Source organism: Trichomycterus rosablanca, chromosome 27 (genome assembly GCF_030014385.1).
Source record: "Trichomycterus rosablanca isolate fTriRos1 chromosome 27, fTriRos1.hap1, whole genome shotgun sequence".
Classification (NCBI taxonomy): domain Eukaryota; kingdom Metazoa; phylum Chordata; class Actinopteri; order Siluriformes; family Trichomycteridae; genus Trichomycterus; species Trichomycterus rosablanca.
In genome coordinates this window covers 11,194,957-11,212,114 of record NC_086014.1, presented here as the reverse complement: position 1 = coordinate 11,212,114, position 17,158 = coordinate 11,194,957, and the positions used below count along the sequence as shown (strand labels likewise).

The window sequence follows — 17,158 nt, the reverse complement described above, 5'->3', positions numbered from 1 at the left end:
TATTCATTCATCGTCCGTCTTACCACCGTTTTACCCTATTAAGGGTCGCGGTCTAAGCGATTCACTGGGCGAAAGCCAGGAAACACCCCGGACAAACCACAGCAAGCAATACCTAGGGGTACTTTAGTATCTCCAATTAACCTGACTGTGTGTCTTTGGACTGCGGGAGGAACCCGGAGCTCCCAGAGACACTGGGAGAACATGCAAACTCCACACAGAAAGGACCAGGACCGCTCCACCTAGAAATCAAACCCTGGTACACTAGTGCTATTTCGTAAATATACTCAATTTAGCATTCCTCCACCGCTGACAAACTGTAATTAAACAAAGAATTGACGTCTTATAAACTACTGAAGTTATATTCCAAGACAAAAGTGGTATGTTTTGGAAAAGGGTTTCTAAAAGGCCCTGAAAGTCAATCTGGGAACATTATAGACATTCAGGGCAGCAACACTGACCAAACCTTTACTACTGAAGGTTATCACGCATGAACCTCACATTACACAATTAAGACGTCTATTTCTGCTGCCTTTAAAAACAGAGGACAAAACCAAAATTACATTAATGAAAAATGTTTTAATGTGTTTTTTTCCTCAAGGAACATTGACAAAAAAACAGTACACAGAAAAATGCTCTCTACGATCGGGATGTGACACAGGCAGCCAAGTTCAAGATGTAAAATGAAAGGCTGCAGCGATCGTTTTCCACTCCGTTTCACATTTCAGATTCCACACATTGCCCCGACACATCAGCACCTCTTACACTCCCTCACTCGACACACACAGTCATTCCCCAGACTTAAGCGTAGTACTGCAGGTTGGCTTTCTTCTTGGCCTGGACCTCCAGAATACCCTCCATGTAGTCTTCGTGGTTGAGCTCGGTGGCCCCGCGGCGCAGTGCTATCATACCCTGGGGGACACAGCACAGCACTGTTATTTTTAACACATCTTTAACACAGAGACTGAAGGCTGATTCTATTTTCCATTTGGCCTTTTGGTAGCATTTTTCTGCTGCTCAGAGCAAGAATACAAATAATGCAAATACAAAAGCTGCACTTACCGCCTCTACGCACACAGCTTTACACTGAGCTCCGTTGAAGTCATCGGTGCAGCGGGCCAGCTCCTCATAGTTCACATCCGGACTGAAAAGAGTAAACAGGAAAAAGTATTTGGACACCTGACCGTGAGCTTGTTGGACGTCCCATTTCAAAAACAAATGTCATTAGAATACAGTGACCTCTGTGTGACTGGCACGGAAATTGCACCAACAAGTGTACCTCCTAATAACTAAAGCTATTTTGACTGATTGGCCGATAGTACCGCTGAGGTTCAAACCTCGGAACTCAGCAGGAGTGGGCCTGAGTGCCCTTGGCTACTTTAATCTAGCAACCTCTGACAGTTGCTCTGCCCTTACATAAGGTAACCCCTGACCACTTCTTTACACTGACCAAAGGTGGATGTATATAAAGAACCACATGGACAACCTTAAAAAAAATAAAAAATAAATAACAGAAAACGGACGTGTCCTACAAGACATGAAGAGGTGGTTTGTACCTGACGTTCATCTTGCGTGAATGGATCTGCATAATACGGGCACGAGCCTCCTCGTTGGGCATGGGAAACTCGATCTTCCGGTCCAGTCGGCCTGAGCGCAGCAGCGCAGGGTCCAAAATGTCCACTCTGTTAGTGGCTGCGATAACCTGAAACACAGAGTTTAAACATGACCTATTGTGTAGGGGAACGATTACAACCATCACAAAAAAGGTAAAAATGGTAATATGTGAAAATTGGGGGGGGGGGGGTCTTTCAATCATTATAAATTAACTTTAAGACAACATTTGCCTCAAAAAACCCAATTTGACATACCTTAACTTGCATATTGGGCTGAAAGCCATCGAGTTGGTTCAGCAGCTCCAGCATGGTCCTCTGCACCTCTCGGTCTCCGGCCTTCTCGCTGTCGAAACGCTTGGTGCCGATGGCATCCAGCTCGTCGATGAAGATGATCGAGGGGGCTTTCTCTTTGGCCAGGGCAAAGGCGTCACGCACCAGCTTGGCACCATCTCCGATGAACATTTGCACCAGCTGAGGGCCGGCGAGCTTCAGGAACGTTGCCTGAGACACACAGCGAGATGGGAAAAGTGGAATTGTTACTGATTATTGAATGGATACGTATTTGATAATAAAATACTCTGAAAGCATCATGGATAGGAAAATGTATCAGAATGTATCAAATGGTCATAACATAGGCTTAAAATATATTACTATTTCTTATAGTACAGTATATAGTATAGTATATTCTTGGATGTATTCAAACGAGTGTTACCTTGGTTTGTGCGGCGCAGGCTCGCGCCAACAGGGTTTTTCCAGTTCCTGGAGGTCCATACATCAGAACACCTTTTGGAGGCTGGATGCCCAAATTCTCAAACTTTTCCTTATGGTTCATCGGGAGGACAATTGCCTCCACCAGCTAAACAAAAACACACATGTATCATTATTACAAATATTTACATGTTAAAAATATTTTCAGCCTGGCTTTGCTTCTTTCATTTTGTATTATATTATTTACACTGTTCTGTGGACAAAAAGTGCTTAGACGGACCACTCCTAATGTGTTAATGGACAGACAGAGTCCCATCGCCAAGCTTCAGCCGATCAGGTCGTACCTAAAGCACCCTGAGGCCAAAAATAAACCAGTGTTAAGAGGATCTAAATTTAATCATAGCTAGTTACAGCACCACGTACCTCCTGGATCTGCTTGTCGAGACCTCCGATGTCACTGTACTGCTCAGTGGGCCTCTCATCCACCTCCATGGCTTTTACCCTGGAGTCATATTCAGTGGGCAGAGTCTCCAAAATCAGATACGAGTCCTTATTGACACCCTGCACACACACAAACAGCATTACAAGCTAGTACATTTGAAGGGAAACACGTACATAATCAGCGCTTGGGTGCCACGGTGGTCTATTATGCTAGCCAACAAGGATGAGATCCGGGATCGAAACCGAGACGTGCAACAAGAAGTAATATAAAAGCAAACTTACCACAAGATCGCCAGGTTTCAATTTTTCAGCGTCAACCAAGCCAATTACTGGCAGGAAATAGGTCTGTACGAATTGTGAAAAGTACATGTTAGAACATTATGACACTAACAGAAGGTAAAAACAGCAACTCTGGGTCTGTCTGAAAACCTACTGAGACTAACTATGTAGCTTACTTACACTAACTAACTTAGGCAGCTCACTAGGTTCAGACAGACCCTCTGTCTTAGTAAGTAAAAGACGAACCCACCTGTCGTGTGGACGTTTTGATGACGGCACATTTGCCCTTCCTCTGAGAGTCCAAATCAATGTTGGCCCCATCCTCTTCCTGGTCATTCGGGTCAACATCCAAAAGCTGGAAATCACACAGATAAGCGTTCATATGCATGCTTAAACTTAAACTTTTGAGCAGTGATAGCCTAAGGTGTAAAACACTGGACCCACCACTACCATGTTGCCACTGTTGTACAGATTGTAATTGGTTACAACACATTTGCTTACCTCGATGACATTGGAGACGAGGTACGGCAGAGTCTTATTCACTTTGATCTTCTCCGTGTTCTCTTTGATTTTGTCTTTCATAGCCTGCAGCTCATGAGTGACACGCAGCACTTCACTCTTCATGATCTGTAACAGAAACAGGTAGAAAGACGTTTAACAACAAGTTACGAACACATGTACCCCCTTTTATTTCCCTGTCCTGAACATCCTCCTCTGTCACCCAAACCACCTGCAAGGAACCCATGTCACTTTCCCACCCTCAGACTTGGCCAATACTGTCTGTACAGTTGATATTCAAACTCGAGTGCTTCACACCAGTCATCTGTAGTGCCCTAGTGCATCAGACCACTGTGCCACCCGAGCTCCCACATTGCTTTTCTTTAAAGAAACATTGGGATCACCTACTTTAATCTCGCTGTCCAGAAGTCGCGTTCGCTGCACGATTTCCTCTGTGGACATCTTGAGGACTTCCTCACCAATTCCATCCTGTAAAGGACAACACAGGCCTGCATGAGTTTTCCACAGCAACAGAAAACACACTGGTTCCATACTGGTTTAACATTAATGAAGTTCAAAGTCAGGGGCAATCAGAGCTTTTTCTTTAAAAATTTGAATGTGAATTTTTCGAGAAGAGGAAAAATGAGATTGTAAACCACTTCAAAAAGTCCTGTATGCATTATCATGTAAGACCACATTATGAGGTGGCTGAATAAATGCATTAGCTTAGATGTAACGTCAACAAAATCAAGATCAAAGTCAGTAGAACAAGAGAAATGCCTGCAAAGTCGAGAGAGTCTGTGATTAGCTGTTACCAATCCCTGGCTGTGTCCCAAACCGCATACTTAAACAGTACGTACTAAATTCGAGGCACACTGCTCGGCCGGTAAAGCAGTACGCTTTTTCAGTACACAAGTGTGCAGTATGCACACAACCTCGTACGTATTACGTCTGCCAGCTTTACCAACATCACGTGATGCATGACGTCACATCGACACAGTTTTAACAAAATTAATTCTGTCGTTCTGAATTTCAGAAATTTTTTTCCCCCCAAATTCAGTTGTGCGATTGGTCAGCTGGGCGTCTAGACAGACATGATTGGCTTTGTCTTGGTGGTGGTGGTGGGGGGGTAATGGCATTGAGAGGTGCACTTGTCAGTACGCTCTCAGTGCCGGTCCCAAGCCCGGATCCCAACATGGAAGCGTTGCGTCAGGAAGGGCATCAGACATAAAAACTGTGCCAAATCAGGTATGTTTACCAAAATAATCTGTGTTAACATATAAAATGTGGTTTGGTGAGATGAAATAATCATGTTTCAAATCTCATAATTCCTAATACACAATATTTCAAAGTGGTTTGCATCAAAGCACTAATTAATTTAGGTTTAAAAAGAGATCAGTTTAGTGTGAACTTAAAACAGATGTGCACAGATGTTATATATCCCAGTTATAAAAGAATAAATAGGCAAAGTGAACTAATAATGCGAATAAATGGATGGAAATGTATGGATTTTAGCAATAAATTGATTCTATTAGTGCTCTAATGAAATAAAAAAAATATATTTGCAATACAGCTGAATGCTTTTTTTATTCAAACTTCATACATTTTACAGCTAGCGTACACGGCTATTAATGTAAACACTTCACCCAAGGTTAGCTAACACTGCTGCTACTTAATAATGCTACTGTAGACGTATTTATTAAACCTCTAGCTAATAATTCTGTATATTTTATGTTAATTTTATATACATTAAAAACTTCTGTAGCTAGTTTAGCTAACGCGTATTTCTCCAGCTATTAACGGGAAGCTCATTTCCAAATGCTAACCACTTAGCTGTTAGCATGCTAAGTGTGTTTACATTGTTGTTTTTTTTCTATAAACAATTAAAAGTAAGTACTCAGACTCTGTCGAACTTAAATGTAAACCATATAATTATAAATATTTCATTTATTAAATTCGAAATTGTTCCGTTGTTGAGGTTGGAGACAAAATTCCCTGCGTCATGCTGCAGACCTGAACACACCGGCAACCCTCAAACAGGCCAATGTTTTACCCTCATTATACATAAAAGCAACGAACTTTTATCTTTAATTATGTTTACAATTATATTAAACACGGTGAATTATTATAATAATAAAAAACAAACCTCCACCTCATCCCAAACTGATCTGTCATTCAGAGACGCCATCTTACGCCGCTTGTTTCTTCTGTTTCTCTATTATATTAAACAGCGCCGCTAGGCGCCCCCATCAGGGCCAGCAGATCAACTACATTCATTGTCTTTTATACAACCGCTTTATCCTGTTCAAGGTCGCGGTGGGTACGATTCAACTGGGCGAAAGGTAGGAAACACCCCAGACAGATCACCAGTTCATAACAGGGCAAACACACACACACATATGCATACAAATCTAGGGCCATTTTTAGTAGCTCCAATTGTGAGGAAGACTGAACTCCCAGAGAAAACCCACACAGACATGTGGAGAACATGCAAACTCCACAAAGAAATGACCCATACAGCTCCACCTGGGAATCAAACCCAGGACCTTCTTGCTGTGAGGCGACAGTGCTACCCACTGAGCCACTCTTCCAAAGGTCAGTCTATAACCCTCCCACTGTGACTAAGAAAACCTCAACAGCCAACAAGCAAAACCTGGTAACCACCTGGCAACACATTTGCATCTGCTTCCACACAGTCATGTCACATGAGCAAGTCTTCACACCACCAACAAATTCATGATCGTGCACACATCTATCCTAGCAAAAGATCATCTATCCCACCACATATTCTGCCATTGCTGAGCTGCACTCTGTAGTTTTTATAATAATAATAATACTATTTTATTCATTCATGTTCACAGCTTTATTATGATCAGGGTTCACACAGGGTCCAGTTTTCCTGGAATCAATGGGTGCAATGTGTCCATAATAGATCCTCAGCTACTCAAACCCACTCCCTTGCCTCGCTTAGACATAGCCAAATAAGTCTGTATGTAGATGCCCGACCAGAATCACTTTATTTAACTTCATTTCATTTTCATGTTTTACTGCAACTTTATTCTGATCAGGGTCACCATCCCTCAGGGCCCAATCCCTCTGCCTCTGACATAGCCAATCATGTCTGTGTGTAGACACCCAACCATCTTATTATTATTTATATTATTAATACAATGATCATTGCTTTTATACTACATTTTTAACTCTTTATCTTTTAAAAAATGACATTTTCCAAAAAAAGCTGGCACACACACACACACAAAAGAAAAAGGCATTACAAGCAAAGAAAAGGCATTTCTTCATTTATTCAGATCAATTATATGTTCATTCACATTTACAACCAAAATGCATCTGAGCAGGCAGTGGCACTTATCCTTAATCTGTCCAAACCATTCCGACTAAACTAGCAGGTGTGTAACCCCCACCCCACCCCAAACATGAGTCCCCCTATTTAGCAGGACAGATGAATCTCGCCGTCTCACAAGCCACATGATCAGCTTTCGCACAAGAGGAACTTCTTTTCGATGAATCAGTCGGTCGGTTTAATTAAACCGCCAAGGTGGTGACAGTGTGATTGATGATCGAAATCCAATCAGATACATAAAACACAAGGGAAAGTTTGTTTTGGAAAGATTAAGATCAGAAATCGATAATCAAGCTATGGCTTCTATATTGCCGTACTGGAAAATGGAGATGGAGCGACGTATTCTTTTAATTATCTCTCATATAATTAGAAAACGTTACTACTGATTTTCTATGCTGTATGTTTTGTATCTCATGACATCTTACAATACAGTTTCAATCTGAGGTTGTTGAGAAAAACTGACAGACTGATTACCCAAAAACGAAAGCTTTACTTTAAACAAGTGCATACAAAAGATTAGCAGTTCCTCCACACAGGTCATCTCAAATCTCTAGGTTACGCCTTAATTCACCCTATTCAAAAGAATCGCTTCTGTTCGATGGCGTACGTCTTCCCCACCGGTGCCTTCCTGAAGAATAAACTGTTTCCTCTGCTCATATTGCCCTGAAATAGATCAAAAAGAGAGCAAAAACAGTCTAAACAGTGTTGAACAAAGGTCGTCTTGAAGTATATTTTAAATTTAGGAACAGGCTGAATATGAATATTTACAGACCTCTCGGCTGAGATGCTTCCAGCAGTCCAACCAGGTGGGATAGATTTCGGCATAAGGTCGAGAACCACCTACTAACCTAGAACGAGAGAACAGAAAAGGGAATTAAAGAAAACATTGTAAACACTACACAGATTAAAGCAAGCGTCTGTAGGTGGACTGTCCACTGTTTGTGAACTGTGTGTCTTTTTCTCCTCTATTTTCAACATATTTAGCACATTTATTTTAGATTTTCAAATGAAATTTCATATGACAAAGAGAACCGGAGTAGAAACACAAAATGATCATTTCAGTTAATAAAGAAAAAGTCACGTCTTATGTATGCAGACCTACAGCACAGATCGGCGTCATGATTGTAGCTCCATCACTTACCCACAGTTATTGACTGCCATCAAGTTGGAGACCAAGACAAAGGGGTATGTCAGGATACCAGCAAAAAACTGAATGAGAAATAGTGAGAGAGAAATGTATAATCAAACACTGGTAGACAATCACAGTGCGTGACTTTTTTCCAATAGTTCCAGTAACGATACTCACCCCAGTGGCTGCCTGAGAACAGTTCTTCATTTCGCTCGTGTGACTCATCTAGAACCATGAAAAATGAGATTGCTTTAAAATACCACATTAGGGATGCAATTAAGGATTACTTTGATAATAGGTTATTATTGTTAATTAATGAGAGGCAGGAATGGATATTTCCAATTGCAATTGTATCAATAATCAGTGGATGTTAGTATAAAAAAAAATTGGGATTTGATTTATGCTAGCATGGCCATCAGCAGTCTGATCCTTCTTTTAGCCCCTTGTTCTAGCCCCCTTTCCATTACATTACCCTTTTAAATAAGTGATTCAACACTAATAACTAACACTAACTAATATCTAACTAATTCACATAGAATTCAATACACAGGGTAGCAGAGGTCAGTACAGCAGTACCATGGAAAAATAAAGAGGTTTACAGTCTTGTACCGTATTTACTGGCTTTGGATCTGTGCTGGTTATGTTTGTAAGGTTCCATGCAATAGAAAAGGGGCAAACAATTCTATAAGACAGTTTGATCAGTTTACACACTAGTTCCAGTCATACTTACGGACTCATCTAAGATGTGTGTGTTGATAAAGTGAGCAAGCATGTTGCAGATCCATAGTGAAAAGATGTCGGCCAGAAGCCGGGGAACTAGGCCACTGTGACACACACAAATACATAAAGTTATGAACATGAGCAAACATGGCTTAACTTAATAATGTCTTAGATTAATTCAAACATGTTATGATGTGTAACAAGCCTAACGAGTACTAAAAAATAATCTTCGTATTTAGGAGTCGCCACAGCGGATCTGATCCGCATTCCAGCACAGTTCTTATGCCGGATGCCTTTTCCTGACACAACCCACCTATTTGTATTCGTGTTTGGGACCGGCACTGACAAGTGCCAGTGGCGGCTTAGCAAGGAATTGAGTTGGACATAGAATGAGACTCAGAAGGCAAGTACTTACGTGAAGAACCCGAGGATTCCTTCTTCTTTGTAAATCGTGACGACGGAGTCAAAGATGCCACTAAAACAAGCAACAGAGAACGTGAGCAGAAAAATATGACAACATACAATTAAAAGCGTAAGAGTGGGAACATGTGAGAGAGACTGACCTGTACTTGGTCTCTCTTCCGATAAACTGGACCATGCATCTGAGGGTTATTACTGTAACAGAATAATAAAAATGTTTAGCAAAAAAATTAAAAAAACAAAGCAGTCACATTTTTAATAAAAATAAAAGCAAACAAAAATCAAGGGGCAATACCGTGAAATGGATGTGTGACGACTGTGGCACAAGAGCGTGCGATCATCTCTCTTGTTGTCTGTGATGATAAATATATCATATTGTATGTGTAATTATTGTAGATCAATAATGACCTGCATTTAGAATAAATACAGAAATATCTAATAACGGTAACATATGCTGAAAGGAGCACCTGTATAATGTGCAGGGCAGGCAAAAGTAAAAGCACCTCCTATTTAATCTAATGCTAGGCTTACCTCATTGACAACATGCTGCAACGAGCCCTCCTCTGACTTCTGACCAACACCCATGACCTGCAACAAAAACACATAAGACAGAAAAACAACCAATTACAGATCTTCATTCAAGAACACAAAACTACAGAAGAATACTACAAACGCACATTGTATGTTGGCCTTACCTCAAGTTTGCTCTCTTGGCATTTCTTAAAAAGAAAAGACAAAGTTCGGCATTAATGAAAGCTGTGTATGGATAACCTACCTAATCCAACAGCAAAACAACTAGTACACAACCAGTGTTTAGAAACTGCATTCATAATTAATCTGGCAAATAATGCACCATATGGATGTGTGTCCAATGAGGTGTGTGGGAATCCAGCTATCCTTGGTCAGATTAGAGCAAGTGGCAGTGGATTGACAATTGGGAATAGGGAATGTCTAAATTAGAAGATAAAGGGCAGCAAATCCAGAAAAATAAAAAATAAAAAAAGCAGCATTTTAACCTTGATGTTTGTTGTATGTGTGTTCCAGCGAAAAAAACATGTATGTGTGCACTAGACAGGAGACAGAACTACGGCCCATCAGAACTTACCAAAGAGCAACACGCATTTGTGCTTACCTGCAGGACTTTACTATGAACAACCGTGCCGATGGTCCCTGCGAACAGTCTGGGGGTAAGACCCTTGAACAGACCCTTCTTTCCATCAATCTTTATTATGTGTTTAGCTGTAAAACAAATAAAAAAACATTACAGCCTGAACATTTTGCTGACGTCAACCAGCACTTATGTATGGTGTCATAAGCCACACTTGATGCCATAATGTGTGTAAAGTACGAAGGCTGCTTATCAACTATCCATCTATGTAAAGATAAGATAATTCATTCAAGCAATAATAATAATATATGTGGTGTAATTATAGCTGTCCCATATACTTCTGCTCCTACAACCAATGTCCCACTGATACAGTTGCCTTGGCAGTGCAGTGATGGTCCGGTGCTATTCATGAAACATAAGTGTTGTAAATAACTAAAAGGTCATTCATGCTACACAGATTGTTTCCAGCTGGAAATCTAGGTTACAACAATTCAGGATCACTATAATGTCATCAGTTTTTTGTTAAAGGCAAAGCAAAATATCTTTTTTCTAAAATAGGAGATTTAAAAGACTATCCTTTGGGACACATTGATAGATTTGGACTGCACAAGGTTCTTACCGTACGCAAAGAGTCCAGGAAGCTGGTAGACCTGTCTGCCAAACAAGTTTCTGCCAAGTGTAGGTGGATGAGGTTCATGTCCAACCTTAAGACAAGAATAAAACATTTTAGCCTGTGTACATTTCAGTTTGATGGAAGAACACTGGTGTCCTGCACAATTTACATTTTAAAGCTGTTGGACGTGGTCAGAAGCCCTTACTTATCTTCACCTGATTTAGTTTACCAACATGAGCTCGAGTGGCATAATAATGAAAAACACAGTGCCCGAGTTCCAGGTACACAAAAACAAAAAGCAAATGACGACACGTGAAACTAACCCATGAGAACACACATCAGTGCACCCTCAGCGCAGGTCCCAAGCCCAGATAAATAGGAAAAAGTAGCTTATACATACATATAAGCTTGCCAACATTGCCTTTCTTGTACTGTAAACTGCTGGATTCGATTTTTGCTTGAATTTTAGCATCTTCCATAATATATCAATATATTTGTAAGATTAAGTAAAACCAAAATGATAGGGATCACCTTCAACTACTTCAGCCATAGTAAAGGACATGGTCAAAATCAGCTATAGGCTAATTTTCTACTGCTTTTAAAAACCTGTCTGCTTAGATGTAAACACAATGACATTAACTGACCAGATTATAGAGCTAAAAACATTTTCTAGACTCGCTAATTCTGTCGGCCGGTTGGCCCGTAACCTTTCTATTTCTGCGTACTACTACAGGGCAGCGTTTCAAATGGCGAGTTATGTATACCGTAGTGCACTATGCGGGTGTACAAGCCATTCATTCACCACATATGTAGTTCGCCTACGTACGGAACAGATAACCATTTGATACTCAGCCCTAACCCAATGTTAGCATCGGTGACAGGTTAATTAGGAGATTGCTGACAGGGACGTCATGCAGAGGATAAAACATAAATGAAGAATAAAATCAGCATTTATAAAAAAATTAGATGCAGACGCGTAACACTGTCTGTCTGTAAGACTTGTCACGTTTATCGTTATTAAATGTCAAGCTAGCAAGTAGCTACCTGACAGCGGCTTCCATGAATGAAATATTGCAGGAAAGGTAAACATTTAGCCTGGTGACTTTCGTAAAGAAAGAACAAGCACTCTTACCTGAACTAGAACCTTGATGTACATAAGAGGATGAGAAAGGACAGTTAGTCCAGACCCTAAAACTATTTGGCTATATGTGTCCGCCATTATTGAACGTCTATCCAATGCAATGCGGCTAATCGAGTAGCACATACGGGTATTTTTTCCTCACTCAGGAAAAACCGGTACGTCCAAAACCATCCTAGCTCACTATTTAGGGCACTACTTAGGGCACTACTTAGGGCACTAATATGTATGTTTGTTTTTACCAATATTATGTCAATGTTAATACTTTTCTTTAAATTAATGAATAGGTTTATAGATGTAACTCTGGTGGTTCAGCAAACAGGCCGCTGCACTAAGTGTAATGTTGCATTTATTTTCATGTTTTACTGCCACTTTATCTGGTCAGGGTCTCGGTGGGTCCGTTTTCCCAAACTCACTGAGAGCAATGTAGTAACACACCATACTACAAGTTTGGTATTATACCGTACTATAAGTTTGATGTATACTAATTTTCTCATGTAAAAATGAGACTGGTAAGTTACACAAAGTGTTTAAAATTTCATTAGCATCAGAAATAATTACTAAAAATATTTATATGGGGATTTTGATGGTGATCAGTCAAAACACAGATCAGTCAAAAGATCGAATCTCATCCCACTTCATCAGGTTCACTTTCATCAGGACCTACCGGTCCTAAAGTTTTGGCTCATCAGTATAGACATTCTTACAAGAAATAAAAATAATAATAATTAAACAATAGAAATCAGCACCTATACCACCAAGGGAAGTTTACCAATATGTCAATAAAACAAAACCAAAGATCTAAAAACAAAATTTATACATATAGGCAAATGTATTTTTCTCACATGTGTGATACTTATAGAGCTAAAACAGAGAATGTAATTTGAAATAATTTTATTATTGGTTACAAGCTTGAAAGTACAATAATTCCCCACTTACATTTCCAATGATGGTAAATAACGACAAGGTGAACAGTAACTTGGTGAATACGTAGACACATAAACAATTTCTTGTTACACAAATTTAGAAATACAGTAACACAACTCCACAATGCCTTGATTGGCCCATCAAAATGAAGTATTCTACTTTGGTTGCTCTAAATAAATGGTTGATTTGTCAAAGGCTTTAAATTTACTTTTAGCAGCTATCATTGAAGTCTTTACTGATTTACATTTCAAACTAAAACACAGCATATAACCAGTAACACAATAAAGTTGGGACCCAGTAAATCCTAATCAATATATATTGTGATTACAGCCTTGATTAAAAACAAGTCAGTCAAAACCACTTAGTAAAGTTCGGTTAAAACCTGTCCAACTAAACAGACACAGTCAAGAGAAACCCAGTTAACAAGCCAACATGAGTCAAAATCAGTTAGATTTTTTTAGATTAATTAAATCAGATAAACCAGATAAAGTGAGTCAAAACCAGTTAGTCTGTAAAATATAGTCTGGTAAGATAAACCAGCCACATTCTATCAATCATTTACCACTACAAATAATATTAATTGTAATAAAGAGAAGTTATAAATGCACATCTACAAGACTACATTTACATTTAATCTTACATCCATATAGACTAAACCAGTGAAATCCTTTGATTCTTTATCATCTCCTGTTTCATCTCATTCATCCTCGTGATGTTCGAAGAACTCATTGCAGCATATGGTCACCATGGCGACAAAGGTCATAAACTCCTGAAAGTCGACCTCGGCGTCTCCATCAGCATCGAGGCTCTCCATCAGAGAATCAAACGAGGACGGGTCTTTTATATTCTGCTCAGAGAAAGCAAGAGAGACAAGGAGAGAGCGAGAACATTAATGTAAAGAAAGGAAAATGATGGGACTTGTGCAGTCAATCCACCTTTTGCATGGTTTTGTAAAGTAAGAGTAACTAAGTAAAAACCCTCAAGAACACACAAAGACTATAAGAAGCCCAGTGACGAGGGGCAAGGTGCTGGGTGGAATATACATTTAAAATATACAGTATCTTTTGTGCCAGAAGTTTCTGTCATGAAACACTGTATACTCGGCAGGTCCAGTTTCTCCAGGAAACACTGGGCACAAGCCATGACTGCAGGGCTTTGGCCATCCTCCAATTCTCAGATATAGCCAATTATGTCTGTGCAGATGCCCAGCCAGCCAAAACTCGGATCAGGCAAGGTGGGCTGGCATACCAGACCTCTACACCACCCGAGCGCCCTGTTTGTGTTTTTTCAATATGTTAAATGTATTACCTTTTAAATATAAAGTTCAATGAATAAACAGGTTTATATCTGTCTAATAACAAATGAGTAATAGTGAAGAGTACCTGGGTGAGTGATGGCAGTTCATGTGTAAGCAGTTCCCTCAGCTCACTTTTCTTCAGTGTGTGTTTATCTCCTTCTTTCTCAGAGTATTTCTGGAAGACATGGATGATGGTGTCGAGGCAGTGCTCTAAATCCGACATGTTTACACACACTCGTGTAGACGAACCTTTAGAACCGAAACATAACAACAGACAAAATATGATTATATGAACCTCATATGATTGAAGCATAATAAAGCACATATTCACTACAAATACAGTGGGTCTCAAGTGGTGGGCTCAGGCTCTCGATCACGCTGGTAAATATTTATTTACATATTTAGTAACATACTTATTAACAGACCAATATAATCAAATGTATTAATTTATTTTAATATTTGAATGTATTAAAAATGTATTTGTGTATTATTTCTCAATCTAGATTAATTCTGTCTGTCTATAAATCAATACATTTTGTACTTTACAACTGTATTTCAACATCTACAAAGTGGACAAATACATTTATAATTTATTTGTAACAACAATAATACGCAGATTAATACACTAGACTTGTATTTGTTCCAAAATGCATGTAATTTGAATAATTAAGAAAGAAACATTAATAAAAAGACTTACCAAGCAGGAATAGAAAAGAACAAAGTGATATGTGGTGGTCAGATGAGGAATAAAGAAAGGACAGAGCGAGGAAGGGAGGGATTTGAGAAAGAAGCTTTTATAGGTTCAGACTAGACCACTCCATAATTAATTACTGCCATTCAACTGTATAAACCAATGAGGGTGCAAGATTTTCTTCTGATTGTGTATTTCATGTTATGTGACATGTTTGTGATCTGATGTACCAACCAATTCCAGAACAGTTAGGACGGTCTGTAAAATGCAAATAAAAACAGAAATAAATTCTTTGTAAATTCAATTTGACCAGCATTGAAACCTAAACTGCAAACTCAAGATGTTGGTAAGATGATTGATGGTGTTTTTGTTAATACAAACAAATTCTGGAACTGATGCCTGAAAGATGTTACAAAAAAAACTGGAATGAAGGCAATTTGAGATGAAAGTGGTTATAAATTATTGAACCAACATCCCAACCACTGTCAGGCTTCCACTATTAGACCCTTGAGGGTTAATTCCCTTAACCTTGAACTGCATGGATTGTATTTCGTCACAATTGTAAGTCCAAAACAGCCTTGATGTCTTTTATCAGTGTAAGTAAACTTTTGTCCTCAACTGTATAAGTGTACATAAACTTTGTCTGTGTCGTGTAGCAAAAAATTCAGCAACTCCTTTCCAGGCGCCCACACACACATACCCAAATGTCTCCTGTTGCCATGGCTCTCAGCGGACAACAAAAGCGAGTGTGATGGGAAGTGTGTGATGGAGAATGTTAATTAAAGTTTCTTTTGTTTTACCAGAAGTGTGTTGTGAACAGAGAGTGAATGCATATTGTGTGTTTGTGTGTGTGTTTACATGAGCTGTTCTGAAAAAGAATGACGTGATGCCACCATTAAGCAAATGCCAGTCATGCTGCGTCATTTATTGTAAACATTCTCTTCTTCCCCTTTTTTTATTTATGGACAGTGTCCTAAACCCCACCATAGAGAACTAAATAGCTGTATAGTGTGTGTTCAGTCATGCTGTTTAGCAACATTTTTTAGCTTACTACACCACATGGCCAGTCATGCAGACTGCATAGGTAAACACTGGAACTGAACATCATATTAAATCAAGAAGTAATGTTACTCATTCACTTATTTATTAATCTTTACTATACACTTCATCCTGGCTAAGGTTGTAATACCACAATGCCATTTACACAGCTTCCACTATTTGTTCACTATGTGTTCACAATTCGGGGACTCAAGTTTAAGGTTTATTGTACAGAATGGTGTTAAGCAGTAGATCTCAACCCCAGGGAACAGAGGACCTTCTTGCTGTGAGGTGACAGTGCAAAACGAGTGGACAAATGACTTATTTAATCACCTCTCTAAATGAATAACTTACATTCATGACAGAACAGGTAGTTACTGGTTACACAAGATTAATCAGTTCAAGTCCAATTACCTCACTTGCACATCTTTGGACTGTGGGAGGAAACCAGAGCTCTTGGAGGCAACCCACACAGACATGGGAGATCATGCAAACTCCACACAGAAAGGACCCTGACTGCTCCACCTGGCAATCGAACCCAGGATCTTCTTGCTGTGAGGCAATAGTGCTACCCACCGAGCCATGATGCTGCCCCAGAAATTGTTAAACATTATGACATAGCATAAGATTCCTTTATTGATCCCCATGGGAGAAATTCGAGTGTTACAGGAGCTCAGAGCAAAAACAATATATAATAATAATATGGACTATATGAGGGCAATTAATGAGGGCAACTATTATACAGTAGTATGGCAAATTCTAACTACAGTGTATCACAAAAGTGAGTACACAACTCACATTTCTGCAGATATTTAAGTATATCTTTTCATGGGACAACACTGACAAAATGACACTTTGACACAATGAAAAGTAGTCTGTGTGCAGCTTATATAACAGTGTAAATTTATTCTTCCCTCAAAATAACTCAATATACAGCCATTAATGTCTAAACCACCGGCAACAAAAGTGAGTACACCCCTTAGTGAAAGTTCCTGAAGTGTCAATATTTTGTGTGGCCACCATTATTTCCCAGAACTGCCTTAACTCTCCTGGGCATGGAGTTTACCAGAGCTTCACAGGTTGCCACTGGAATGCTTTTCCACTCCTCCATGACGACATCACAGAGCTGGCGGATATTCGAGACTTTGCACTCCTCCACCTTCCGCTTGAGGATGCCCCA

The 17,158-nt window shown here is 39.5% G+C and overlaps 3 protein-coding genes across 3 annotated transcripts; all 3 read right to left on the bottom strand.

The window, feature by feature from the left end:
• Nucleotides 1–556: 556 nt before the first annotated feature.
• psmc3 (proteasome 26S subunit, ATPase 3) lies at nt 557–5,781 on the bottom strand. The gene is made up of 11 exons (XM_062989462.1): nt 5,683–5,781; nt 3,945–4,025; nt 3,540–3,665; nt 3,289–3,393; nt 3,042–3,104; nt 2,742–2,879; nt 2,323–2,466; nt 1,866–2,111; nt 1,554–1,699; nt 1,060–1,141; nt 557–909 (listed from the first exon to the last, which is right to left on the bottom strand). Exons 1-11 carry the CDS (start codon nt 5,722–5,724, stop codon nt 799–801), a joined length of 1,284 nt encoding a protein of 427 aa, XP_062845532.1. The 5' UTR covers nt 5,725–5,781; the 3' UTR covers nt 557–798.
• Nucleotides 5,782–6,818: 1,037 nt separating this feature from the next.
• On the bottom strand, nt 6,819–12,142 carry mtch2 (mitochondrial carrier homolog 2). The gene is made up of 13 exons (XM_062989463.1): nt 12,020–12,142; nt 10,894–10,978; nt 10,299–10,405; nt 9,862–9,885; nt 9,698–9,754; nt 9,462–9,519; nt 9,310–9,361; nt 9,162–9,221; nt 8,757–8,850; nt 8,204–8,251; nt 8,039–8,106; nt 7,670–7,745; nt 6,819–7,560 (listed from the first exon to the last, which is right to left on the bottom strand). The coding sequence occupies exons 1-13, from the start codon at nt 12,104–12,106 to the stop codon at nt 7,474–7,476; spliced, it is 903 nt and encodes a 300-aa protein (XP_062845533.1). The 5' UTR covers nt 12,107–12,142; the 3' UTR covers nt 6,819–7,473.
• A 760-nt stretch (nt 12,143–12,902) lies between these two features.
• s100b (S100 calcium binding protein, beta (neural)) lies at nt 12,903–15,010 on the bottom strand. Its single transcript, XM_062989508.1, has 3 exons — nt 14,947–15,010; nt 14,335–14,498; nt 12,903–13,799 (listed from the first exon to the last, which is right to left on the bottom strand). Exons 2-3 carry the CDS (start codon nt 14,470–14,472, stop codon nt 13,650–13,652), a joined length of 288 nt encoding a protein of 95 aa, XP_062845578.1. The 5' UTR covers nt 14,473–14,498; nt 14,947–15,010; the 3' UTR covers nt 12,903–13,649.
• Between the last annotated feature and the right edge of the window lie 2,148 nt (nt 15,011–17,158).